This window comes from Dryas octopetala, chromosome 4, assembly GCF_963921425.1.
Source record: "Dryas octopetala chromosome 4, drDryOcto1.1, whole genome shotgun sequence".
NCBI lineage: Eukaryota > Viridiplantae > Streptophyta > Magnoliopsida > Rosales > Rosaceae > Dryas > Dryas octopetala.
The window spans coordinates 23,268,106-23,289,147 of NC_141369.1; the positions used below are offsets into that span (position 1 = coordinate 23,268,106).

The 21,042-nt window shown below is 39.4% G+C and overlaps 5 protein-coding genes and 2 pseudogenes across 5 annotated transcripts; 2 read left to right on the plus strand and 5 right to left on the minus strand.

The window, feature by feature from the left end:
• Window positions 1–216: 216 nt before the first annotated feature.
• Window positions 217–1,875, minus strand: LOC147288441 (putative methyltransferase At1g29790). The gene has a single exon (XM_086241379.1). The coding sequence runs from the start codon at window positions 1,656–1,658 to the stop codon at window positions 255–257; it is 1,404 nt and encodes a 467-aa protein (XP_086097505.1). The 5' UTR covers window positions 1,659–1,875; the 3' UTR covers window positions 217–254.
• Window positions 1,876–1,931: 56 nt separating this feature from the next.
• Window positions 1,932–3,264, minus strand: LOC147288442 (small acidic-like protein). Its single transcript, XM_086241380.1, has 4 exons — window positions 2,869–3,264; window positions 2,711–2,758; window positions 2,449–2,618; window positions 1,932–2,336 (listed from the first exon to the last, which is right to left on the minus strand). Exons 1-3 carry the CDS (start codon window positions 3,208–3,210, stop codon window positions 2,454–2,456), a joined length of 555 nt encoding a protein of 184 aa, XP_086097506.1. The 5' UTR covers window positions 3,211–3,264; the 3' UTR covers window positions 1,932–2,336; window positions 2,449–2,453.
• Window positions 3,265–4,669: 1,405 nt separating this feature from the next.
• Window positions 4,670–5,558, minus strand: LOC147288443 (metalloendoproteinase 1-like). Its single transcript, XM_086241012.1, has 2 exons — window positions 5,181–5,558; window positions 4,670–5,038 (listed from the first exon to the last, which is right to left on the minus strand). Exons 1-2 carry the CDS (start codon window positions 5,556–5,558, stop codon window positions 4,670–4,672), a joined length of 747 nt encoding a protein of 248 aa, XP_086097138.1.
• Window positions 5,559–5,936: 378 nt separating this feature from the next.
• On the minus strand, window positions 5,937–6,827 carry LOC147288444 (metalloendoproteinase 2-MMP-like). Its single transcript, XM_086241013.1, has one exon. The coding sequence runs from the start codon at window positions 6,825–6,827 to the stop codon at window positions 5,937–5,939; it is 891 nt and encodes a 296-aa protein (XP_086097139.1).
• Window positions 6,828–7,910: 1,083 nt separating this feature from the next.
• On the plus strand, window positions 7,911–11,003 carry LOC147288445 (receptor-like protein kinase FERONIA pseudogene; annotated as a pseudogene).
• A 2,367-nt stretch (window positions 11,004–13,370) lies between these two features.
• On the plus strand, window positions 13,371–16,137 carry LOC147288446 (receptor-like protein kinase FERONIA pseudogene; annotated as a pseudogene).
• Window positions 16,138–16,303: 166 nt separating this feature from the next.
• LOC147288447 (uncharacterized) lies at window positions 16,304–19,786 on the minus strand. The gene is made up of 10 exons (XM_086241737.1): window positions 19,588–19,786; window positions 18,687–18,816; window positions 18,434–18,572; window positions 18,142–18,354; window positions 17,908–18,046; window positions 17,372–17,522; window positions 17,159–17,268; window positions 16,980–17,077; window positions 16,806–16,875; window positions 16,304–16,648 (listed from the first exon to the last, which is right to left on the minus strand). Exons 1-10 carry the CDS (start codon window positions 19,678–19,680, stop codon window positions 16,559–16,561), a joined length of 1,233 nt encoding a protein of 410 aa, XP_086097863.1. The 5' UTR covers window positions 19,681–19,786; the 3' UTR covers window positions 16,304–16,558.
• Between the last annotated feature and the right edge of the window lie 1,256 nt (window positions 19,787–21,042).

Below are 21,042 nucleotides of genomic sequence, written 5' to 3' on the forward strand. Positions count from 1 at the left end.
ATTAATTTTTCAAAAATATTTGAATGTTTTCAATGAATATTTTTAAGTCATCGATAATGTAAATGCTATGTTTGTATGTATAAAAGATAAAGCTTATATCGAAAATAGTGAGAAGAACTAATTTACACCAACACATGGATACAATCACCTCTAGATGCTATTTACATTACATCTTGTGGCTTTAGAACATAGCAAAATCAAAACAATAATAAAAAAAAAAAACAGTGGCTTTAAACTTTTTGGTCTTAGTATGCTTAACCTCTGATCGGCTTCTCCAAAACAGCTGAGAAGAAGAGCTCATCTCCAAGCTTGTCAATCTTGGGTACTACTCTCCATAGTAGTGGCTTGTAGCCTAACCTCATAAACTCATCTGAATACAACTTCATGTCCTCCTTAAGACAGAAGAAGCGGTCTATCCAAAGAAGACCCTTTGGCCTAAGGACACGGTCCCAATCAAACAACACAAATTGAAGGAGTTCAATTCCTATCCAACCATCCAAAAATGAAGTGGAATGGATAATGTCAAGGGTGTTGTCAAAGAAAGGCAATCTTGAGCCAATTGATGTGTAAAGAGGAAGAAGGCCTCTCAAGGCAATGACCTCATTAAAAGGGGCCCCTAAGTTTAGGGTAGTTGATGCAATGGTAACATTCTTTTCCCTCATCATAGCAGCAAATGTTCCGGTTGTTGGGCTAAAGTCTAGGCCGATTCTTATCTCATCTGGTTTTAATTTTAGGACTTCATCAATGGTGAACTCTGCTGATTCAGACTCATTTGTTGGAGTATCCCACCATTGTTTTGAAAGGTTGAAACAGCTTGAGCATTTGAAGAAGCCTCTTCGATCCACAGTTTCTTTGGAAACAAGACAAGAGTAGTCTTTGCACTTGTAGCTGCTCCATAGGATGTTAGCATCACTAGGTTGAGTCCAAAGAGAGGAGTTTATAGGAAATGGCTTGGTGTAGTGTGGAGGTGATTTTGTGAAGCATCTTCTTCTTGGCAACGGATCACACCCATGAACTATAAGTTTCTGAGCTAGTTCCCAATCATCTGGGCACGTACTGTTAATCTTGTAGCTCATAAACCGGTCCAAATTGGAGGTCATTTTGGCACAGGCCTGCCCAATTGATGGAGTTACTGCCTCCACCCCAAGAAAATTCTTCTTCCCAATTAGCCTGTTTGGTTTTGGTGAAGTGTAATTATGAATCTCTCCTGAATTGAACATCTTCCCACCCATAAATTGTACTTCAGCATCGCCTTCCTCAGGATCACTGAAATCTACATCCACGTTGCTTACCTCATCTTTAGCAGGGGGAGAACTCCTGTAGATCCCTGATAAGCCATCTGCAAGTTTGTCCAAAGAAACGGCAATGTGAAGAACCTGATCCGAAAACTTTGCAATTGCTTTTGATTCTGAACTTTCGTTATGCAGCTGCTCCAGTAAGAAACCCAATTGGATCTGCAAATGAGAGACTTCTCTATGCAGGGAATGAGGCAAAACAATTTGGCCTTGGGAGATATTGGCGTTAGTAGCAAAAATGGATTGTGGCAATGAAATATTGAAGCCAAAAATGAAGACTGTAAGGGGGCTGACAAGGAGAATAGCACATAACATTGTGGCAAGAAGGCATCTAAATGGCTTAGAGGTGCTCTCTTTCTGCATTTCTAAGATGGGGTTTTATTCTTTCTTGCAATTCTTCTAAGAATAACAACCATCCGAATGCTCATTCAATCCCGCACCAGCTGACTTGAAGAGTTAAGTTGGAGTCTCTTATTTTTCTATTGCATTTTCCATCCCTAGGTGCATAGTCTACTTTATAGTCGGTTTGCTTTGAACCTAAGTGATACCTCAGAGGGAAGCATCTTGATCCATGATAATATTAAACTAAAATCATTGCTAACTCCCACAGAATTGTTCCCCCATGCACCATTTCGATCTATTTCAATTTTGATCAAATAAATAAAATGCACCAGAATTCATAGTATAGAGAGCAACCTGATACAAACTTTGTATGTAACTAAAAACAATTCAAAATGACATAACATCTAACAACACTTCGAGGGTTCCCGTGCATAAGCACTTGTACAAAATGAAGAGTCAAAACCACTAAAAGAAAGAAAGAAAAAAAAAATGTTGAATATTAAATTCTCCAAGATCTTCTTCATGTGGTTAAGATGGTTGACTTGCACTTCCAGAGGAATGAAAATATCATTGCTCGAAGTTGACTGACACTCAGATGCACCATTGCCACCACTGGAGAATAAAAGGGTCATCTTGATTTTGCCCCATAGAGAAAAAAGTAGACCCCTTTGTTAAATGCCATATTGCAGCAAATCAAAACTGCCAAAAAGAAACACAACAATGCATCATAAGTGTCTAGGAGATGTAACTAGCTATTTGTAATTGTAGGAGTCCACACTCAAAACAGAGCTACTAAAACACTATTTACTACCTTTGTTAATTACAAACATGGACCTCATCTTCTTCTTCTTCTTCACCACCATCATCATCTCTGCCTGACTTTGCATATTCTTCAAGTGATGCAGAGGGGAACAAATCCCCAACCTTGTTTTCTTTCTCGGTTGCATTCTTTGCTGAACCTTTAGCTTTCTCAGCATTCATCTGTTACAGTACAATTTCAGACCATAACATGTGCAATTTCATTAACTTACAGACACAAGAAGCTCAAAAACAAATGGGTTTCGAAAACATACAGCTCGAAGCAGACTCCTCCTATCCCTTTCTCTAGCATTTTTAATGGCCTGTTACAGAATACAAAACAAACCCATCATGATTATCAATCCCATTAGCAATTTCTTGAATGCAAAAGCAATTGGAATTTGGAAAATGAGCAAGAAAATTACAAACAAACCTCCTGAAGCGACTTCTGCTCAGCCTCAACTTCCGAAGGGTCTCTTCCGACAATGCGTTCGACACGGCAACAGCACTTTGCGCAGACACCTTGTTCCTTGGCGCAAGCAGAGCAGAGTTTATGGTGAGACTGACGAACAGCTCGTTTCGTACAACGTTGGCACTTGGCCGGCTCCGTCAGGGTCTTGTACTTGCCATAACGGCGTTTCCACTCGATCTGCTCCTTGCAGCGAGGGCAGACGCCGGTGATCTCCGACAAAGGCCTGAAACGGCCTCCGACCTCGGTCTCGTTGATTTTGACGCCGGCGTTGGGCACCCATGCGTATTTGTTTTTGTGGCTCATCGTTTCACTTTCAGCCTTCGCAGTAGAAAGCAATTTTTAGTTCCATTAACTTAGCTCGAAAAAAGAAGAAGAAGCTCTAGGGTTTGGGAAGCCACGACACATACCGTCTTTGAAATCGGGTTTCCTGACCCGGATTGAATTGGATATGGGTTGCGCTGAAAATAATTTGGGTTTTGGGTTGGGCTGGTTTGGGAGAAGAACGAGAATTAAGGGCTACACAGAGGTTGGGCCCAATGAGTTTGTGATTTTGATGTGATGTCAATTTGTCATGCTATGGCAATGGTGCATATTAATTTGATAATTACAATAGTATGACTCGAGAACAAATTTTGAGCTATAGATAATGTATAATTACGGTTGAATTAAACTTATGAATTTTGAAATTAATTATTAAATGACTTATTATATTAAATCCAATTTTTGACTGCAATTTGTGCTTATTGATTCTCAAAATCAGCAACATTTGTTCTACAATCTCCAATCAAAGCCAATCAATCCCTAACCTTTCTTGGGTCATTAAAACACTATAAATAGGAGAATGCCTTCGAGGCCGAAATTTAGCAATCTTACCTTGTCAAACACGGCAACACAACAACATCACCCACAAGAGAAGACGCCTCAACCATAGGCTATTCTTCCACAGCAACAAAGTAAGCTTCCTCTCTCTGTATTTTAGTTTATTTTGTAATTTCATCGTTCGGTTACTTGGATTTGGGTGTTGTAAATTTTGGGAATTGAGTTTTAGTGTTTGTGTTATTGAGGAAATTGGTTTAGAAGCCGGTAAAGAAGCAGAACATCAGAAAGCAAAGGGTTGATGAAGATGAGGAGAAAGATGACTCAAAATCAGGGAGCAAATTGTTACCAAGACAAAGAAAAGCCCCAAAGTCTGATGGAAAGCAGTACTTTTCTAGTGGACCCTCTAAGAAGTCTGCGTCTGATGGTGGAGTAATCGTTGAGTTCAAGTCTTCGAAAGTAGGAGGTTCCCATGGGCCTCGCAGGGCTTCTTCTGCTTACATCAGAGCTTCCATAAAATTTGATTATCAGCCAGATATCTGTAAGGATTACAACGAAGAGGAACTGGCTTGCATGTCAAGAAAAACCATTAATCAAGTAGAAAGCACTACTTGTCACTCTATAATTTTTTGCAGTTTCATTAACTTTGGTAAATAGAGCAGTTTCTTTGTTATGGGTAAAAAACAACTTCAAGAAGTGATGAGAGAAAAAGAGGGGAATGTGAAGAGAAGAAAATGTAAATTCAGTGATCAAATATTGGTCAATTCTGTTTTTCAGAATATAATAAATATAGATGATTTTGGTAAAAAGCAGAAGAACTAATTTTCTTACACGTTTAGTGATGTTTGTAGTTCAACCAAACTAATCTCTTCTCTTACTCTCAATAATAATTCTTGTAATTTAATATTTGTTTTTGGATATTAATGGATGTGTATGGATGAGCACTCTACGGCTGGGAGTACAGAGCTCGTATGCCAGCAATGTCATCACTATGCAAAGCCCTCTTGGTCATTCCAGGATCAACATAAGGATACATAATTGCATTAGGAGTTGTACTATGTTGAAGTCCAAGAAGGTGCCCTATTTCGTGTATGGCCACCCACACCAGATCAAATTTGCCCGCACTTGGTGGCTTCAAGCTCCAATTCTCATCTGCATCCACGTGTACCCTTCCATCCATGGGCGCAAAAGCATGGGCCAAAATCTTACCCGGCCCATCAAACGGGATTCCATCCCCATGTTCTTCGCGTTGAAAGCTAATGAAAAGGTCAGCTGGTAAGTCCGACCCAATTTGTTCAAATGTGAACTTGGATACCTTGGCCCATAATCCGAAAGCTTGGATGCAAGCGTCTCTCAAAGCGTAGACCCCCACTTGACTTTGGGCTACATCGGTGAATTTGTAGGTGAGATCATACTTTGTGGGTGGCCATTTAAAATTTCCACCAAAGAAGGCATACTGGGGGCTGATCCCAACACCATTGGGCCCATATGATCCATGGCCCATGGATTTTATCAGGCACACCACACCGTGGAGAGTGTATTCGATGGATGGTTTTGGAATCAAGCTTTCCCGTAACATTCAAATTGTAGGTTTTTTGGAACATTTTTAGTGCATATTCCAAGCCGGTGGTCATAGTGGTAACATTGGAGTCTCTCAAAGCGTCATCGTTTAGGTACCCAAAGGCCCTCAGGTAGCTTCTAAGCTCTTGAAGCCCTATTAAGGTACTGTGTCCCTCTCCATTTTGATGTGATTGAACAATTTGAACTATAAAAACCTGCACTGCTAGAAGGGGAATTAAAGCTCCCACAAGAAAGGAAATTTTTTTTGTGGCCATTGGTACCTAAAAAACCACTCAAAAGTCAAAACCAATATTATATTGCTACCTGTGTGGCATAATAGAGAGTGCCTGCATTTAATTATTTATAATACTGTCTTAGGAGAGTTTTTAATCTTCATACATGCATGGAATTAACATATTGCCATTAATGGATGGACCAATTTTCCATGCATAACATATTCTCTATATTTTGTATCCAAGAAAGTTTGGTATGTATATGAATATATGGGATATGGTCAGGGCAATCTTGCTGACCATTTATTTCTAAATAATGCCAATGACATTTATAAACCAAAACGTAACGAAAAAATATTTAATTTTCCACAATCAACTCAATCATTTCTCGTACACCCGCATCATGCGTTTAGATGTACTCTAAGCTATAGAGTACAAAGCTCGTATGCCAGCAATATCATCACTGTGCAAAGCCCTCCTGGTCTTTCCAGGATCTACATAAGCATACATAACGGCATCAGGAATTGTACTATGTGCAAGTCCAAGCAAGTGCCCTATCTCGTGCATAACCACCCACACCAAATCAACTTGGGCCGCCACACTCGGTGGCCTAAAGGTCCAATTCTCCTCCGCATCGATATGCATCTTTCCATCTGTGGGCCCAGAGGCATGGGCCAAAACCCCATATGGCCCATCAAATGGGCTTCCGTCCCCATGATCACGGCGTTCGAAGCTAATCGAAAGGTCCGCCGGTGAACCTGTGCTAACCAATTGAAAGGTAAAATTGGAAACTCGGGCCCATAACCCGAATGCTTGGTTGCATGCATGAAACAAAGCGTACATCCCCACCTTGCTTTGGGCTCTATTCAAAAGGACTGTGTATGTGAGATGATACTTGGTAGGTGGCCATTTCCCAAAGGAGGCATAATGGGAACCTATACGAACACCATGTCCCATTTTATTTGGACCGACCAAATGTGACCTATTGATATTGTGATCGGGCACACCACAGCGTGGAGTGTTTATTAGATCACTGGTAGCGGAATCAAGCTTTCCTGTAACATTCACATAATAGTTTTTTTGGAACATTTTAAGTGCAGATTCAAAATGCTCATCATTTTCTAAGCTGCTAAGATTGGAGTCTTTCGAAGCGGCATCGTTTAGGTATCCAAAGGCCCTCAGGTAACTTCTAAGCTGTTGAAGCCCTATTGTACTCTGTCCCTCTCCTTTTTGAATTGACTCAACTACAAAAGCCTGCATTGCTAGAAGGGGAAGTAAAGCTCCCAAGAGATGTACAAGAATTGGGGCCATTGGTACTGTCTTATGAGGCGTAACATAGAGTACCTACATTTAACTATTTATACTGGTGTCTTATCAATGCAACAATTTCGTATAAGCTCATATTTGATCACATATTGGTGTATTCAATATATTATTAAAGGTCTTTGCTTTTTTGTTGGTAAAAAAAGTTTAGTCTTGCATGTGTATCAATATCTTGTTATGGCAAGGCAAATCCAACAATGGATTTTTTTCTAATTGATGTCACTCATGCAAATCCAACAATGGATTTCATGCCATTTTTAATGGCGTGAACCACGTGATTTGAATTTTGAAATTTATAAACCTTTAGGGATTGAATTACAGCCTGGTAATTACATAGTTTTGTGATTTTGCTTTGATATAAGTAGAAAACGGTGTTTATTTAAAGTTTGAATATGCTATAGTATCCTAGAAAGATAGAGAGAGATATACAGTTTTTTTTTTGGCCAATGAGAGAGATATACAGTTGATTATGGTATGAAACTCAAAAGTATATAGGTTATGATGATTGTGTTGATTATAGGTGTGATCATCTCTAATAAACCTCAATCATCTCCATCACACCTCAATCAGCATATGTCAATTAATCTTGATTTCCTTTATCAATATTTGTCAACTTTAATTTTCCTCCATTATGTCTTATTTAGCTCATTTTAGTTATTGTATTTCCTTATTGTTATGTCTTTCCCTTATATAAATTACGTGCTTTGCACACTATGAAACACACAAGAATTATTCTTTAATCATTTAAATTAACAGATTAGAAATCCTGAGTAGAAAAATATAAAACGTCTACCAAGTTACCAACTCATAGCCTCATAGGTGGAGACCATTTAGCGTGTTGTTAGCACTGAGACTTTTCTACTCAGAACAAGACAACACAATCCACTATTCACTGGTGTCATTATTTTGGAAGTATGCACAAAGACTTTGGCCAAAGACTGAATTCGTCAAGTCTATTTGCTTTAAAAATAAAAATTACAGTTTTGAAAGTCTATCAATTATCATGACTGATCGGTGATCACTGATGTTGATCGAGAATCTTTACTTTAGAGTAGAGACCAGAGCAGCATGTCCCACTTCTCTTCTACTCAAGCACTTGAAGGAAAATTCATGACTCCATGTTCAAACAACAATATAACAACTAGCAAGTAGAAGACGAGCTTCAATTTTAGCCCCTATATGAAATGCAACCTCTATGAGAGTCTCTCTCCCAATTAAGCACCAAACTGAGACCTTCATACAATCACCATGAAACCCATGAACCTCACCCCACTATTTTTCCTTTCCCTGTTCGTGCACATCCTCACCGTACGCGTGGCCCCATACACTCCGGTCGATGATATTACCCTTAACTGCGGCTCTTCCGGCACCATCTTCAATGACTACGATAAACGAACCTGGACTGGAGATATCAACTCAAAACTTTCCCCCTCCGAAGTTCACCAAACTGCTCCCAACGCCACATCCGTCGTCCATAACGCACCTCCGACCTCCTCTGCCCCCGCCAACAGAGTGCCGTACACCACCGCCCGGCTTTCTCGCGCCGAATTTTCTTACAGATTTCCAGTCACCGCCGGCCAAAAGTTCATTCGCTTGTATTTCAACCCAGTTTCGTACCCGGGCTTCGACCGCTCCAAATCCTTCTTCTCCGTCAAAGCCAGCGGCTTTACCCTTCTCAACAACTTCAACGCCTCAGTCACAGCTGATGCTGCCGAGGAGGCTGCTTTTGGGGACAAGACGATTTACAGAGAATTCTGTTTGAACATTGAGAAAGAACAGAGTTTCAACATCACATTCATTCCAAGTACAGCAACCCCAGATGCATACGCGTTCATCAACGGAATTGAAATTGTATCCATGCCTACGAATCTCTACTACACTGATGCCCAAAGCGATAGGGTTCGCTATGTAGGCAACAACAACTTCTTTCCCATCGGAAACAGCTCTGCTTTAGAGATGGTGTACCGAATCGACATCGGTGGAAGCTCAATCTCACCCAATGACGACACTGGCATGTACCGCAATTGGGAGGGTATGGAAATCGAGCCGGACTACTTAGACGATTTGAGTTTAAGTAACAGCGTTCTAGCACAAAACAGCAGTCTTCAACTCAAGTTTTCTGCAATACCCGAGTACTCGGCGCCAAAAAAAGTTTACCAAACGGGCCGGTCGATGGGTTTGAACAAAACCATAAACAAGGGCTACCAACTCACCTGGGGATTCCCTGTAGATCCCAAGTTTTCTTACCTGGTTAGGCTCCATTTTTGTGAGTTTAATCCTAATATGATCAAGGTCTTTGACCGGAGTTTTGTGATTTACATAGCCAATCTAACCGCTGAACACAGAGCCGACATAATTACATGGACTGGTGACCATGGAAATGGGATTCCAATATACAAAGACTACTTGGTGTTCATGGCTGGTGGTTCTGCAACCCAGAAGAAAGTTAATCTCTTTATCGCACTGCAAGCGTTGCAAAAAGATTGGATGACTTCATACAACGATGCAATCTTGAATGGGCTCGAAATCTTCAAACTCAGTGACTCGAATGGCAATCTCGCCGGACCCAACCCCGACCCACCTTCGATAACACCAAATACGACGCCGCAGAGCCCCAAAAATTCGAGCAACAAGTCGTCTACTCGTCTGCTTCCCATCGTCGCCGGTGTCGTTTCCGGCGTACTCGTGCTCTCTGTTCTCGGATTTTTCATTTTCAGGCGAGGAAGAAAAGTCAAGGACTCAAGCTCCAGTCAGGGAACAAAGTGGGGTCCACTTTCTTTTTCGACGACCAAATCAACCAAGACTCGCGGCTCGTCTCTACCGTCCGATGTGTGCCGTCACTTCTCGCTGGCGGAGATCAAAGCCGCCACCCAAAACTTCAACGACGTTTTCATTATTGGCGTCGGCGGATTCGGCCACGTGTACAAAGGGTACATCGACGGTGGGGCCACCCCCGTGGCGATCAAACGGCTGAAATCCGAGTCGTCGCAGGGGGCCCACGAGTTCATGACGGAGATCGAGATGCTCTCCCAGCTCCGCCACCTCCACCTGGTGTCTCTCGTCGGGTACTGTACGGACGACGGCGAGATGATCCTCGTCTACGATTACATGGCGCGTGGGACTCTACGCGAACATCTGTACCACACTGACAATCCACCTCTTCCTTGGGAGCAGCGGCTCCAGATTTGCATCGGAGCGGCGCGTGGGCTGCACTACCTTCACACCGGTGCGAAATTCACCATCATCCATCGGGACGTGAAGAGCACGAACATCTTGTTGGATGAGAAGTGGGTGGCCAAGGTTTCGGATTTCGGGTTGTCAAAAATGGGCACGAGTAATACTTCGTCCAAGACCCATATTAGCACGATGGTGAAGGGTAGTTTCGGGTATTTGGACCCGGAATACTACCGACGGCAGCAGCTGACGGAGAAGTCCGACGTGTACTCGTTTGGGGTGGTGTTGTGTGAGGTATTGTGTGCAAGGCCGCCTTTGATACGTACGGTGGAGAAGAAGCAGATGAGTCTAGCTGAGTGGGCCAAGAGCTGTCATCGCAGTGGGACCCTTGATCAGATCATTGATCCGAGCTTAAGGGGTAAGATTGTAAATCAGAGCTTGAGTAAGTACGTTGAGATTGCGGTGAGTTGCATGCGTGATAATGGGATCGAACGGCCGTCGATGAATGACGTGGCGTGGGGGCTTGAGTTTGCGTTGCAGCTCCAGCAGAGCGCGGATCAGGTGGGGGTGAAGTGCACTGAAAGGAAGGGTGAGGATGAGGATGAGGATGAGGATGAACTTGTCTTGGTGATGAATGATAGACTGGATAGTGATGCAAGGTTTAGTTGTAGCTGGGAAGACTCGGATTCAAAGAACATGAGCAGGGTGACCAAAAGCAGTAGTAGTGAGCAAAATTCCACTACGAACGAGTCCATTAAAGGGATGTCTGGGATAGTCTTCTCTGAGATCCATGATCCCAATGGGAGATGATCGACCAAAATTTGTAATGAATCAGTCAGACTAATCTGGCTAGCTAGACTCATATATCAGTGTGATAGTATATATGCTACAATTTCAGCTCAATTTGTAATTTTGTTGTTTCCATTTTTTTTGTTGTTTCTTAAATCATGTAAAATTGCGATCAAAATCAATAGTAGTTTGTTAATTTCATCGAAAATTTCATTTGGCACCTTATTTTAATAACAAGGTCTACGTTCAAGCTGAACATTTTGTAGCAAGGAAACAATCTTGGTACTGTAGTTTTTATAGTGTATAGCAGCAAACTCTGAATGCTTTTGTTTTTCCACTTGGAGAGTTTCGAAGCCCACTTGCTCAGTCAAGGCCCATTCTCACCCAGAGAGTAAATTTTTTCGAAATTGTTGATACTGTAGTTGTTATAGCATATATAGTAGCAGGCTTTGAATGCATCGACTAGGCTAAGAAGAATCCCAAAGTGTTGATTTTTTGAATTTTGATTATCTTATTTAATCTTGTTTTATTTTATTTTTGTTTTTTTAATTATAATTTTAATCTGTGTCAATTTCATACTTCAATTGGAATTTCATTTAAGAAGAAAACAGTATATCATGGTCTAGGATTGAAGAAACCCAGTTGGTCCATCCTCAACGTCATATACAAGAAAATAAGGGATCATGTAGCAAACTTAACAAAAGTGCACTTGAAAGATAAAATCAAAAGGAAAAAAAAAAAAAAAAAAACACTTGACAGGTGCATTAGCAATTTAGGAGCAGAGCTAGTGTCCATGAATCTCTTTACCTGATCATCTGTCAACAATCTCTCCTACCATCGATCTAGTTCAAGGACACTTTGAAAAGTCCAAGCCCTTTGCTGCTTGGGGGTCAATTTCTGCAGCAACCAATTCAAAAAATTCCAGGACTGACAAATGACAATAGGGTTAAAGACTAACGCGCGGCCAAAAAATGATTTCATTCTAGGCTACGTACCTCTTTAAAAATGAATGATGGAGTTCATATATCAACAAACCAATCACAGCCACATCAACTGGAATCTAATATAAGATTTTGAAATTTATTTATGAAACATCTAGTATGACAGGTCGTTTTCGTGTGTACTGGGATTTGATCACTTTTTTGGAATGTTTGTGAGAAAAAAATGGTTCATTCATAATGCAATTTTTGAATGCATGTGTGGAAAAAGTGTAGCATATTAATGCATTCATGTATCAATAACGGGTCCATATTGTAGAATAACCCTAGCATTACTCAATTTCATTGTTCCAGCTAGTGGCCAAGAAGCAAATTGTAACTGATAACAAGGCGTCAACGTTGATGTTAACATGCATGATACATTTTGGAATATATGTATAGTCCGTTATTAGTCACTACGTACTAAGAATAGTAGGTCTTTTTTTTTTTTTCTTTTACATAACGACTTCTGCAAATTGCCAAAGACTAATAATTCGTCAAGTACGTCCACTGTATGCCCATCCAAAATGAAAATAGTACTTTGTCCAACTCTGTTATCTTGACTGATTTTGATCCATTAGTTTAAAGTAGCTAGAGCCAATAATATTCGACAGTGCAAGTCTAGGCTCTAGCTTCCATTTAATATTAAACAAAATGGGAAGCCACGCGTATATATAATATCAGTATACAAGTCAAAAAATCAAAGTCTATTATCTTGACTTACTATATATAAACTTTTTTTTTTTTTTTGTGGGAGGGAAGATTATAAACTTCTTAAATAATTTATACTATAATATTAAACAAGCCAAAACCACTATTGACTTAAATTAGGATTAAATTCTCTATTATGCTTGTTTTCATTTGTTTCAATATTAATTAATTATGTATTACAAAAATATCACAGGATTTATTATGTATTTGTTCAAATTCATTTTATGGCTTAATTATAATTTAGTACTTCAATTTTATCATATTTTTTAAGTTTAAAAATTTACAAATACATACCTCAACTTTTATTTTGTGTCAAATTCATACCTCCGTTAAATATTTTGTCAATGAGAAGGTTATCTGTTGATGTGGCAAGGGTATTTACATCTTTTCACCACATGTAAAAAAAATTTTAATATTTTAAAATGTTTTTAAATAATAATAATAATAATAATAAAACTCTTTTGAAAAACATGATAAACTTGAGTTATTAAAAACCAACCTGAACTCCAAAGTCGGTACGTTGCAACCGACAACCGACCTACAATAGTCTGTTCGGTTGTTCTCACCCGACTCAGTAAAGTTGATTCGGTTGCCAATTTAAAAAATTCACTATGGTTTGTTAGTCGGGTGGGTCAGTTGTTTGGCTGATATAAGCCCGACACAATCCATTTTCACCCTTAATTTTATCTATACACTCTTAAAGTTATCATGCACAATTATAATTAAATTACAATCGGGTGAACAAAGATTCCTTGACCTAATCACTACGTAAAAAAGAAAAAGAAATGCACATGTTATGCTCACAAATGTGTGTTCACAAAACACCTTTATACAATCTCCATTAAAAACTCACTCTCTTTCTTCCTAAGCAGCAAACTCCTTCATACAACGTACCATGAGACAAATGCTAAGTATTCATCTTTACCACCTTTCCTTGTTTCTGCACATGGTCACGTTAGTGGTGGCTGGAGATCGCTCCCAACCTATCGACACTGCTGTAGATGATATCACAATTAACTGTGGCTATTCCGGCAACAAATTCAACCCATACGATGACCGAATTTGGAGTGGAGATATCAACTCAAAATATTTTTACCAGCAAGGTAAAGGGGCATCCCTAGTGAGAGAAGCACCTTCGTCGAAGTCCTTCTCCGTCAGCCAAGTGCCGTACACCATGGCTCGGCTTTCTTACTCCGAGTTTACTTACAGAATTCCTTTCACCACTGGCGGGCAAAAGTTCATTCGCTTGCATTTCAACCCAGTTCAGTACCCTGACTTCGACCGCTCCAACGCCCTCTTCTCCGTTAAAGCCGGTGGCTTTACCCTTCTCAACCATTTCAATGCCTCTGTCACTGCCGATGCTTATGGGGTCGAGACGATTTACAGAGAATTCTGTTTGAACATTGAGGAAGAAGAAAAGAGTCTCAACATCACATTCAGTCCAAGCAGAGCAAGCCCAGGTGCATACGCGTTTATCAACGGAATTGAAATTGTATCCATGCCTACAAATCTCTACTACACTGCAGAACAGAGTGCTGGGGTTTACTATGTAGGCAACAACAACTTCTTTCCCATCGGAAACAGCTCTGCTTTAGAGATGCTGTACCGAATCAACATCGGTGGAAGGTCACTCTCATTCGATGAGGACACTGGCATGTACCGCAAATGGGAGGGTAGTGAAATCGAGCAGAAGTACTTAAACGATTTGAGTTTAAGTTACAGCGTTCCACCAAGAAACAGCAGTCGTCAACTCAAGTTTTCTGCAATACCCGAGTACTCGGCGCCAAAACAAGTTTACCAAACGGGGCGGTCGATGGGTTTGAACAAAACCATAAACAAGGGCTACCAACTCACCTGGAGATTCCCTGTAGATCCCAAGTTTTCTTACCTGGTTAGGCTCCATTTTTGTGAGTTTAATCCTAATATTATCAAGGCCTTGGACCGGATGTTTGTGATTTACCTGGCCAATCAAACCACACAGAGCCAACATAATCACATGGACTGGTGACCATGGAAATGGGATTCCAATATACAAAGACTACGTTGTGCACATGGCTGGTGGCTCTGCAACCCAGAAGAAAGTTAATCTCTTTATCGCACTGCAAGCGTTCCAAAAAGATTGGAGGACTTCATACAACGATGCAATCTTGAACGGGCTCGAAATCTTCAAACTCAGTGACTCGAATGGCAATCTCGCCGGACCCAACCCCGACCCACCTTCGATAACACCAAACACGACGCCGCAGAGCCCCAATAATCGTCTGCTTCCCATCGTCGCCGGTGTCATTTCCGGCGTACTCGTGCTCTCTGTTCTCGGATTTTTCATTTTCAGGCGAGGAAGAAAAGTCAAGGGCTCAAGCTCCAGTCAGGGAACAAAGTGGGGTCCACTTTCTTTTTCGACGACCAAGTCAACAAAGAGTCGCGACGATCAAATCCGCCACCCAAAACTTCAACGACAATTTCATTATTGGTGTTGGAGGCTTTGGCAACGTCTACAAAGGTTGCATTGATGGTGGGCCACCCCGGTAGCAATCAAACGGCTGAAACCGGAGTCATCACAGGGGGCCCACGAGTTCAAGACGGAGATTGAGTTGCTCTCCCAACTCCGTCACCGCCATTTGGTTTCCCTCATTGGATATTCTACCGATAAAGGTGAGATGATCTTAGTATACGATTACATGCCACGTGGGACCCTCGGCGACCATCTCTACCACACCGACAACCCACCTCTTCACTGGGAACAACGGCTTCTGATTTGTATTGGCGCGGCGCGTGGGTTACAGTACCTTCATGAGGGTGCCAAGGGCACCATCATCCTCCGTGACGTGAAGAGCACCAACATCCTATTGGATGAAAAATGGGTAGCCAAGGTTTCGGATTTTGGGTTGTCAAAAATAGGCGCGGCCACCTTGTCCAAGACCCACATCAGCACAGTGGTGAAGGGCAGTTTCGGGTATCTGGACCCAGAATACTACCGCCGTCAACGGCTGACTGAGAAGTCTGACGTATACTCATTTGGGGTGGTGTTGTGTGAGGTGTTGTGTGGGAGGCCGGCTGTGATGCATTCGGTGGAAGAGACTAGGCAAATGAACCTGGTTGAGTGGGCCAAGAGTTGCCATAGCGATGGGGCACTTGATCAAATCATGGACCCGAACTTGAGGGGCAAGATCGGAGCTGAGTGCTTCAACAAGTTTGCTGAGATCGCTATGAGTTCCATAAATGATAGTGGGATCGAGCGGCCGTCGATGAATGACGTTGTGAAGGGGCTTGAGATTACACTGCAGCTTCATCAGAGAGCAGAGAAGGATATCAACTCCATCGAAAGAACGGGTGAAACAAAAACCAGTAGTAGTAAGCAAAGTGCTGCCATCAACAATTCCATTACATTGATGTCTGGGACAATCTTCTCTGAGATCAACGATCCGAGTGGGAGATGATGGGCATCAATTTTAACAAAATGAGAGCTCTAGAATCGTGGCCTAGCGGTAATTCACTATTCAATAATGCTAAAAATCGTAAATATATACCAAATTTAAATCCCGAATACATATATCACCATTTTAATGCTAAGGATCCTAAATATATATACCAAATTTAGATCCCGAATACATATATCACCATTTTACTAGTTTTAATATATGAATTAATAAAATACTGATACATCATTTAAAATTTAAATTTAAAATCCCTAGAACTGCTCTTCAATATTTCAACTCAATTTGAAACTAAACCCAAATAAATGCAAAAGTACTATACGGTGATTCTAAATCGTTATACTCACTAGAATTCCTAATATTACTTATCACCAATGTATTAGAATTTCAAAGGCAACAGAAGTTGCTGATGATATAACCAGACATTCATCATTCAGAGTATACAAGGACAACATTTGTAAATAACAAGAGACCTCTTCCTGTCAAAATTTCCACAACATTTGGATCAAAAGTACAAAAAGAAAATAATGGGGAATAAATAAATACTAGTTCAACCTCCCATCAGCCCTAAGTATGTTAAGATAAGGAGGGTGGTGCAAACTAACATACTAAAAAAGAGGGAATAAGGAACTTTCTAACGAACAACCAAGCCTTGTGCTGCCTGCGTGCCATCTTCAGTTATCCTGTTCGCTTGAATGGTGCTAATAACATTTGTTATATTACCCTGCGAATAACAACTTTGTCAATATACAATTGAATTTGAAATCTATCAGCATTCCCATAAAATGTGGGGGGTTTCGTGCACTACAATGAATCAAATCTCTTTCCTTCAACAACTATTATACTAGAATGAAGAAAACTAAACGTGGGAAGTTATTTACCCTCCAAGTTGCCAACTTTGTCCTAAGTGCATGCCATTGGTGCTGCCCAAACACTCGCTCAGTACAGCGGCTGCAGATCAAAGGCCAAATCAGTAGAAAAACAAAGAAGCCTAAAACAATGAGTAAATAAACTGATATTTGCATGTGTGCACAAGGTAGGAAACACAAACTTACTTCACAATTACAACTTGATTCATCTGGTCCATTTTACAGTCCATTAACTTAGCAGTTATTGCCTTAACCACCCAAAATTCCACTTCGTCATCATTAATCTGCCAAAAAGAAGTGCATAACACAATTAACCAAGATGTGAAAGGAAAACTTCTAGAACCAGAAAGGTAAGCCCAACTAACCCGAAGTGTATCTCTAATAAGACCATAAGGAATTCGTCCAGATTCATCAGAGCCAAGATCCACCAATGAAATCAACCTCATCTTGGTTATACAGTCTTCATGGACAAGACCTAACACATTTCAAAAAAAAATATTAAAAATCTAATATAATGTCAATGAATACTCAGTCGGCAACAGCCAAGAATTATAAATGACATGAAACTAAAATTTTACCGTAGCTTTTCAGTAAAGTAGAATTTGCAGCCTGAAACTCCAAGTATGCATCCAGCCTCTGAGTCAGAAAGATCTTCAAAAGCTGATATGCCAATGCATATTTAGCATCCTTCTCCAATTGCGCTACAGCAGGCATATCTAGCAAATCACACTGCAATGTAACAACCCAAACAAATAAGTTTTCTAAACACCCCATTGGGAGGGGGGAAAGTGATCAACAGAGCCAAATGCCAAAAAGCTAGTTGTTTGGAAGGGCTGAGGAATGGTAGGAGCTTCTTCAAGATGAAAGAAAAAAAGCACTCATATCAATAATTACTTTATAATAGTCAATTTTAAACTATGAATTCTTTTTTATTTTTTTAACATAAGTAACTGGGTCTACCTCATAAAAAAGGAATATATTAGCAATCAAAAAAAAAATATAAAAAACGTATATATGTAAATGATTTAACACAAGTAAATAATTCACCATAAAGAAATATGGACTGAAAAATCAGCACACGACATCTTTGCAATTCCCCAAGACTCAACAATACCTGAAACATGTCAGGTGCCTTCACAAATTCCACAATCGTGCGTACAGCTTCCTCCTTGGCATCACTCAAAATATATGCATCTTCACCAGAAAAAGTTGCCAAGTACTTGGTCAGGAATTTGAAAGACTCCTTTGCCAAGCTGAAAATACAACAGAAAAATAATTATTATTTTCATAACCAATCGAGGAAAGAAATATACATATCCAAGAAAGTTGTCCTTACTACATATCATACCTTTTATGTTCTTTTAAAACATTAGAGATGGTAAGATATAGTTGCCTCTGGTCCGAAACCCCAATATTCCACTCTTTCAAAAAACTTTCTATCTTTTTGAATGAAGGGATGACATGATCAGTGACCTTCCCATTGATCGCCAAATTCAGAGCACTCATGTAAACAGAGAATCGGCTGTATGGGTTCTCCAGTAGGTTGTACAGATTGAATAAACTGTAAGGAAAATGATAACCGTTAAAAGTACATTCAAAATCATATATAAGCTAAAATCACAATTAAAATGGTATTTTACATCTTTAAGCGCAACGCAGGCTTGTCACTTGGTTGCTGAGTAATCTTTCCGGATATAAGTTTTGCCATCTCAAGTGCTTCATCGGGACTTTCAGACTTTGTAACAACATTGCAGATAACAGTGAAGATGCACTCAAGATCTGGAGAATAAAAGTAAATGTGTCAGAATATCATGCAGTCATGCAATACTAGGCCTTTTTAACCATTTAACTTCTTGAAAAGAATGCATAAGAACTTCATAACAAGTATTATACCTTTCTCTGAGACCTTTGAGAATACCACATCAGCTGAAGTAAGCATTAGTGACACCAAATCAAACAACCTGCCCATAACCATGCATTCCTGGGCTTCCGCACATAGTCTAGTAACTTGGGGCTCAGCAACCTGGCAGATAATCACGATAACGATAACTTTCACCAAAAGGAATCCACCAACTTCTAAATAGGGCATACAAGTGATATATACACTATATATACATATATATTATTTGCCATTTTTTGGTCGACAATGGTGGTGGTGAAATATTAGATTTTACTTTACATTTATTAAAATATGTAGAAGGGGGGAATACATCACCCCCATTTGGTTGTTAAGCAATTCTGTAAAAGTGGGTTAGAAACAACCAATTCTTAACAATATGACGCTGTTTTAGGGCTAATCAAATCACATAACATATCTAATGAGTGAAGGGGGGAATACATCACCCCCATTTGGTTGTTAAGCAATTCTGTAAAAGTGGGTTAGAAACCAATTCTTAACAATATGACGCTGTTTTAGGGCTAATCAAATCACATAACATATCTAATGAGTGATGCTTCATTCTTATCCCCTCCAATTACTCAGTGCCAAATTTCCCAGCACTGGACAAGTTTAAGGAGTAGATTTCACAACCAAGGAATACCCAATCAACAAAATCATCCAATACTCATTCACAGATTCATAAAAGTAAACCCAAAACCTAATTTATTCGAAATAAAACGCTGAGAAAAAAGCATTGAATTACCAAATTGTAGGTAAAATAATTAATAGCTAAATACATAACCATACACTCATGTGTGTGTGTGTGTTCGTGTGTTCAAATAAAGCTTGAGCAGGCAGATTGATATGAATAACAGAGAACATGGAGTGGGTTACTGAGGGAGGAAAGGAGAGTACCTCAGGACCAGCGTCGGCCCAAGCGAGCTCGGAGACGAATCGGACGACTGCGAGAGCCGGATCTTCCTCCGAGGTTGGCACCACAGTCGTCATTGTTGAAACTCTCTGCAGCTACGATAGGTTTTTCTTTTGCAGCAGAACCAGAGCAGGGAGACAGAGAGAGAGATACGAAAACCCTAGCTAAGGCTTAATGAGGTTAACTCTATCAGACCGTAGCCAGTGTGTTGGAGTGTTGTATGCGATTATAGACGGTAATAACCGTCTATGAGTTTGATATATATTCTGAATCCTTTTTCCTTTTTTCTTATTTTAAAAAAATAAAAAAATAAATACAAGAACGAGGAAAAATGTTGCAAAAGACATTTTATAAATGGTGTTTTTTCTTTTATGGAATATTTTATAAACTGTTAAAATAAATAAATACACTTTGGAGGTCCATGTGATACAATATCTCATTTAAAGTGTTGAATGTTAAAAGAGTTTACATACTTTTTTTATACATAACCAAAGAATAAATTTCGGGTTTCGAGGAAATTTTGATGAAAATTTCAACAGAAATTTCGAAGATTTTTAAATTTTGACAGAAATTAGACAGAAATGACGGAAATTGCTATCAAAATACGAAAATTTTGAATGAAACTTTAGCATATGTTTATTTAACATATTATTTACTAAATTGATAAAAAATATTGAAGAAATCAAATTATATAGTAGGTTTCATATTATATAAGGTGAATATAATGCGCGCTGGAGCAAATACTGTTAAATAAAATTAGTATAATGAATAAACAAAATTAGTATATTTTTTATACTGTATAATTTAATTATACACTAAAATCTAAACCCTAATACTCTATAATCTATACATTGAACCCTATATATTCTATATTCTTTAGGATATTAGGTTTTAAGCCCTTTAGGATACTTTTAATTATTTTTTTATATAAAAATGTATTAAAGTTTAATGTTTAAAATAACTAAACGAAATTTCAAACCTTTTTTTTTTTTTCCAATTACCCAAAGGCCTCAAACCCCCCTCATTTTTTCTTTCCTTACTTTTTTTCCCATGCTTCTCTCTTCAGTTTTTTTTTTTTTTTTTAATCTTTCCTTCCTTTTTTTTCCGTGACTCTCACCTAGCAAAGCTTTGTCTTCACTAAGTGTAACAACTCAAATTTTGGCTTACCATAATTTTGTTACCTTTTCAAATTTGTTTTAATGTTTGTTTAAAGGAATTAGAAATTTCTTTAAATTTATTTTAACTAACTTAGACCTTTGGTTGTGGTTCTAGAACTTAATTGTGTGAAAATGAATTTTAGAAAATGAAAATTCAAGACTTTGACGATTATTATTTTTTTCAGAATTAAATTATAGGAGTAGGATTTTTCATAATTTTTATGAAAGCAATTTGACTTTTTTAAGGTTATAGGAAATTAGCACTCATCAATACGAGTCCGT

What these genes read in the sequence shown, in the direction of transcription:
- LOC147288441 (XM_086241379.1), bottom strand. Translation starts at nt 1,658, where the DNA reads ATGCAGAAAGAGAGCACCTCTAAGCCATTTAGATGCCTTCTTGCCACA.
- LOC147288442 (XM_086241380.1), bottom strand. Translation starts at nt 3,210, where the DNA reads ATGAGCCACAAAAACAAATACGCATGGGTGCCCAACGCCGGCGTCAAA. An exon ending in AGCAGAAGTCGCTTCAGGAG is followed by an intron (nt 2,759 to 2,868) that starts GTTTGTTTGTAA and finishes ATTCTGTAACAG; the next exon opens with GCCATTAAAAATGCTAGAGA. An exon ending in GGAGGAGTCTGCTTCGAGCT is followed by an intron (nt 2,619 to 2,710) that starts GTATGTTTTCGA and finishes GTACTGTAACAG; the next exon opens with ATGAATGCTGAGAAAGCTAA.
- LOC147288444 (XM_086241013.1), bottom strand. Translation starts at nt 6,827, where the DNA reads ATGGCCCCAATTCTTGTACATCTCTTGGGAGCTTTACTTCCCCTTCTA.
- LOC147288443 (XM_086241012.1), bottom strand. Translation starts at nt 5,558, where the DNA reads ATGGCCACAAAAAAAATTTCCTTTCTTGTGGGAGCTTTAATTCCCCTT. An exon ending in GGTGTTGGGATCAGCCCCCA is followed by an intron (nt 5,039 to 5,180) that starts GTATGCCTTCTT and finishes TTATGGGCCAAG; the next exon opens with GTATCCAAGTTCACATTTGA.
- LOC147288447 (XM_086241737.1), bottom strand. Translation starts at nt 19,680, where the DNA reads ATGACGACTGTGGTGCCAACCTCGGAGGAAGATCCGGCTCTCGCAGTC. An exon ending in CTCAAAGGTCTCAGAGAAAG is followed by an intron (nt 18,573 to 18,686) that starts GTATAATACTTG and finishes TTTATTCTCCAG; the next exon opens with ATCTTGAGTGCATCTTCACT. An exon ending in CAAAGTTGGCAACTTGGAGG is followed by an intron (nt 16,649 to 16,805) that starts GTAAATAACTTC and finishes TGTTATTCGCAG; the next exon opens with GGTAATATAACAAATGTTAT.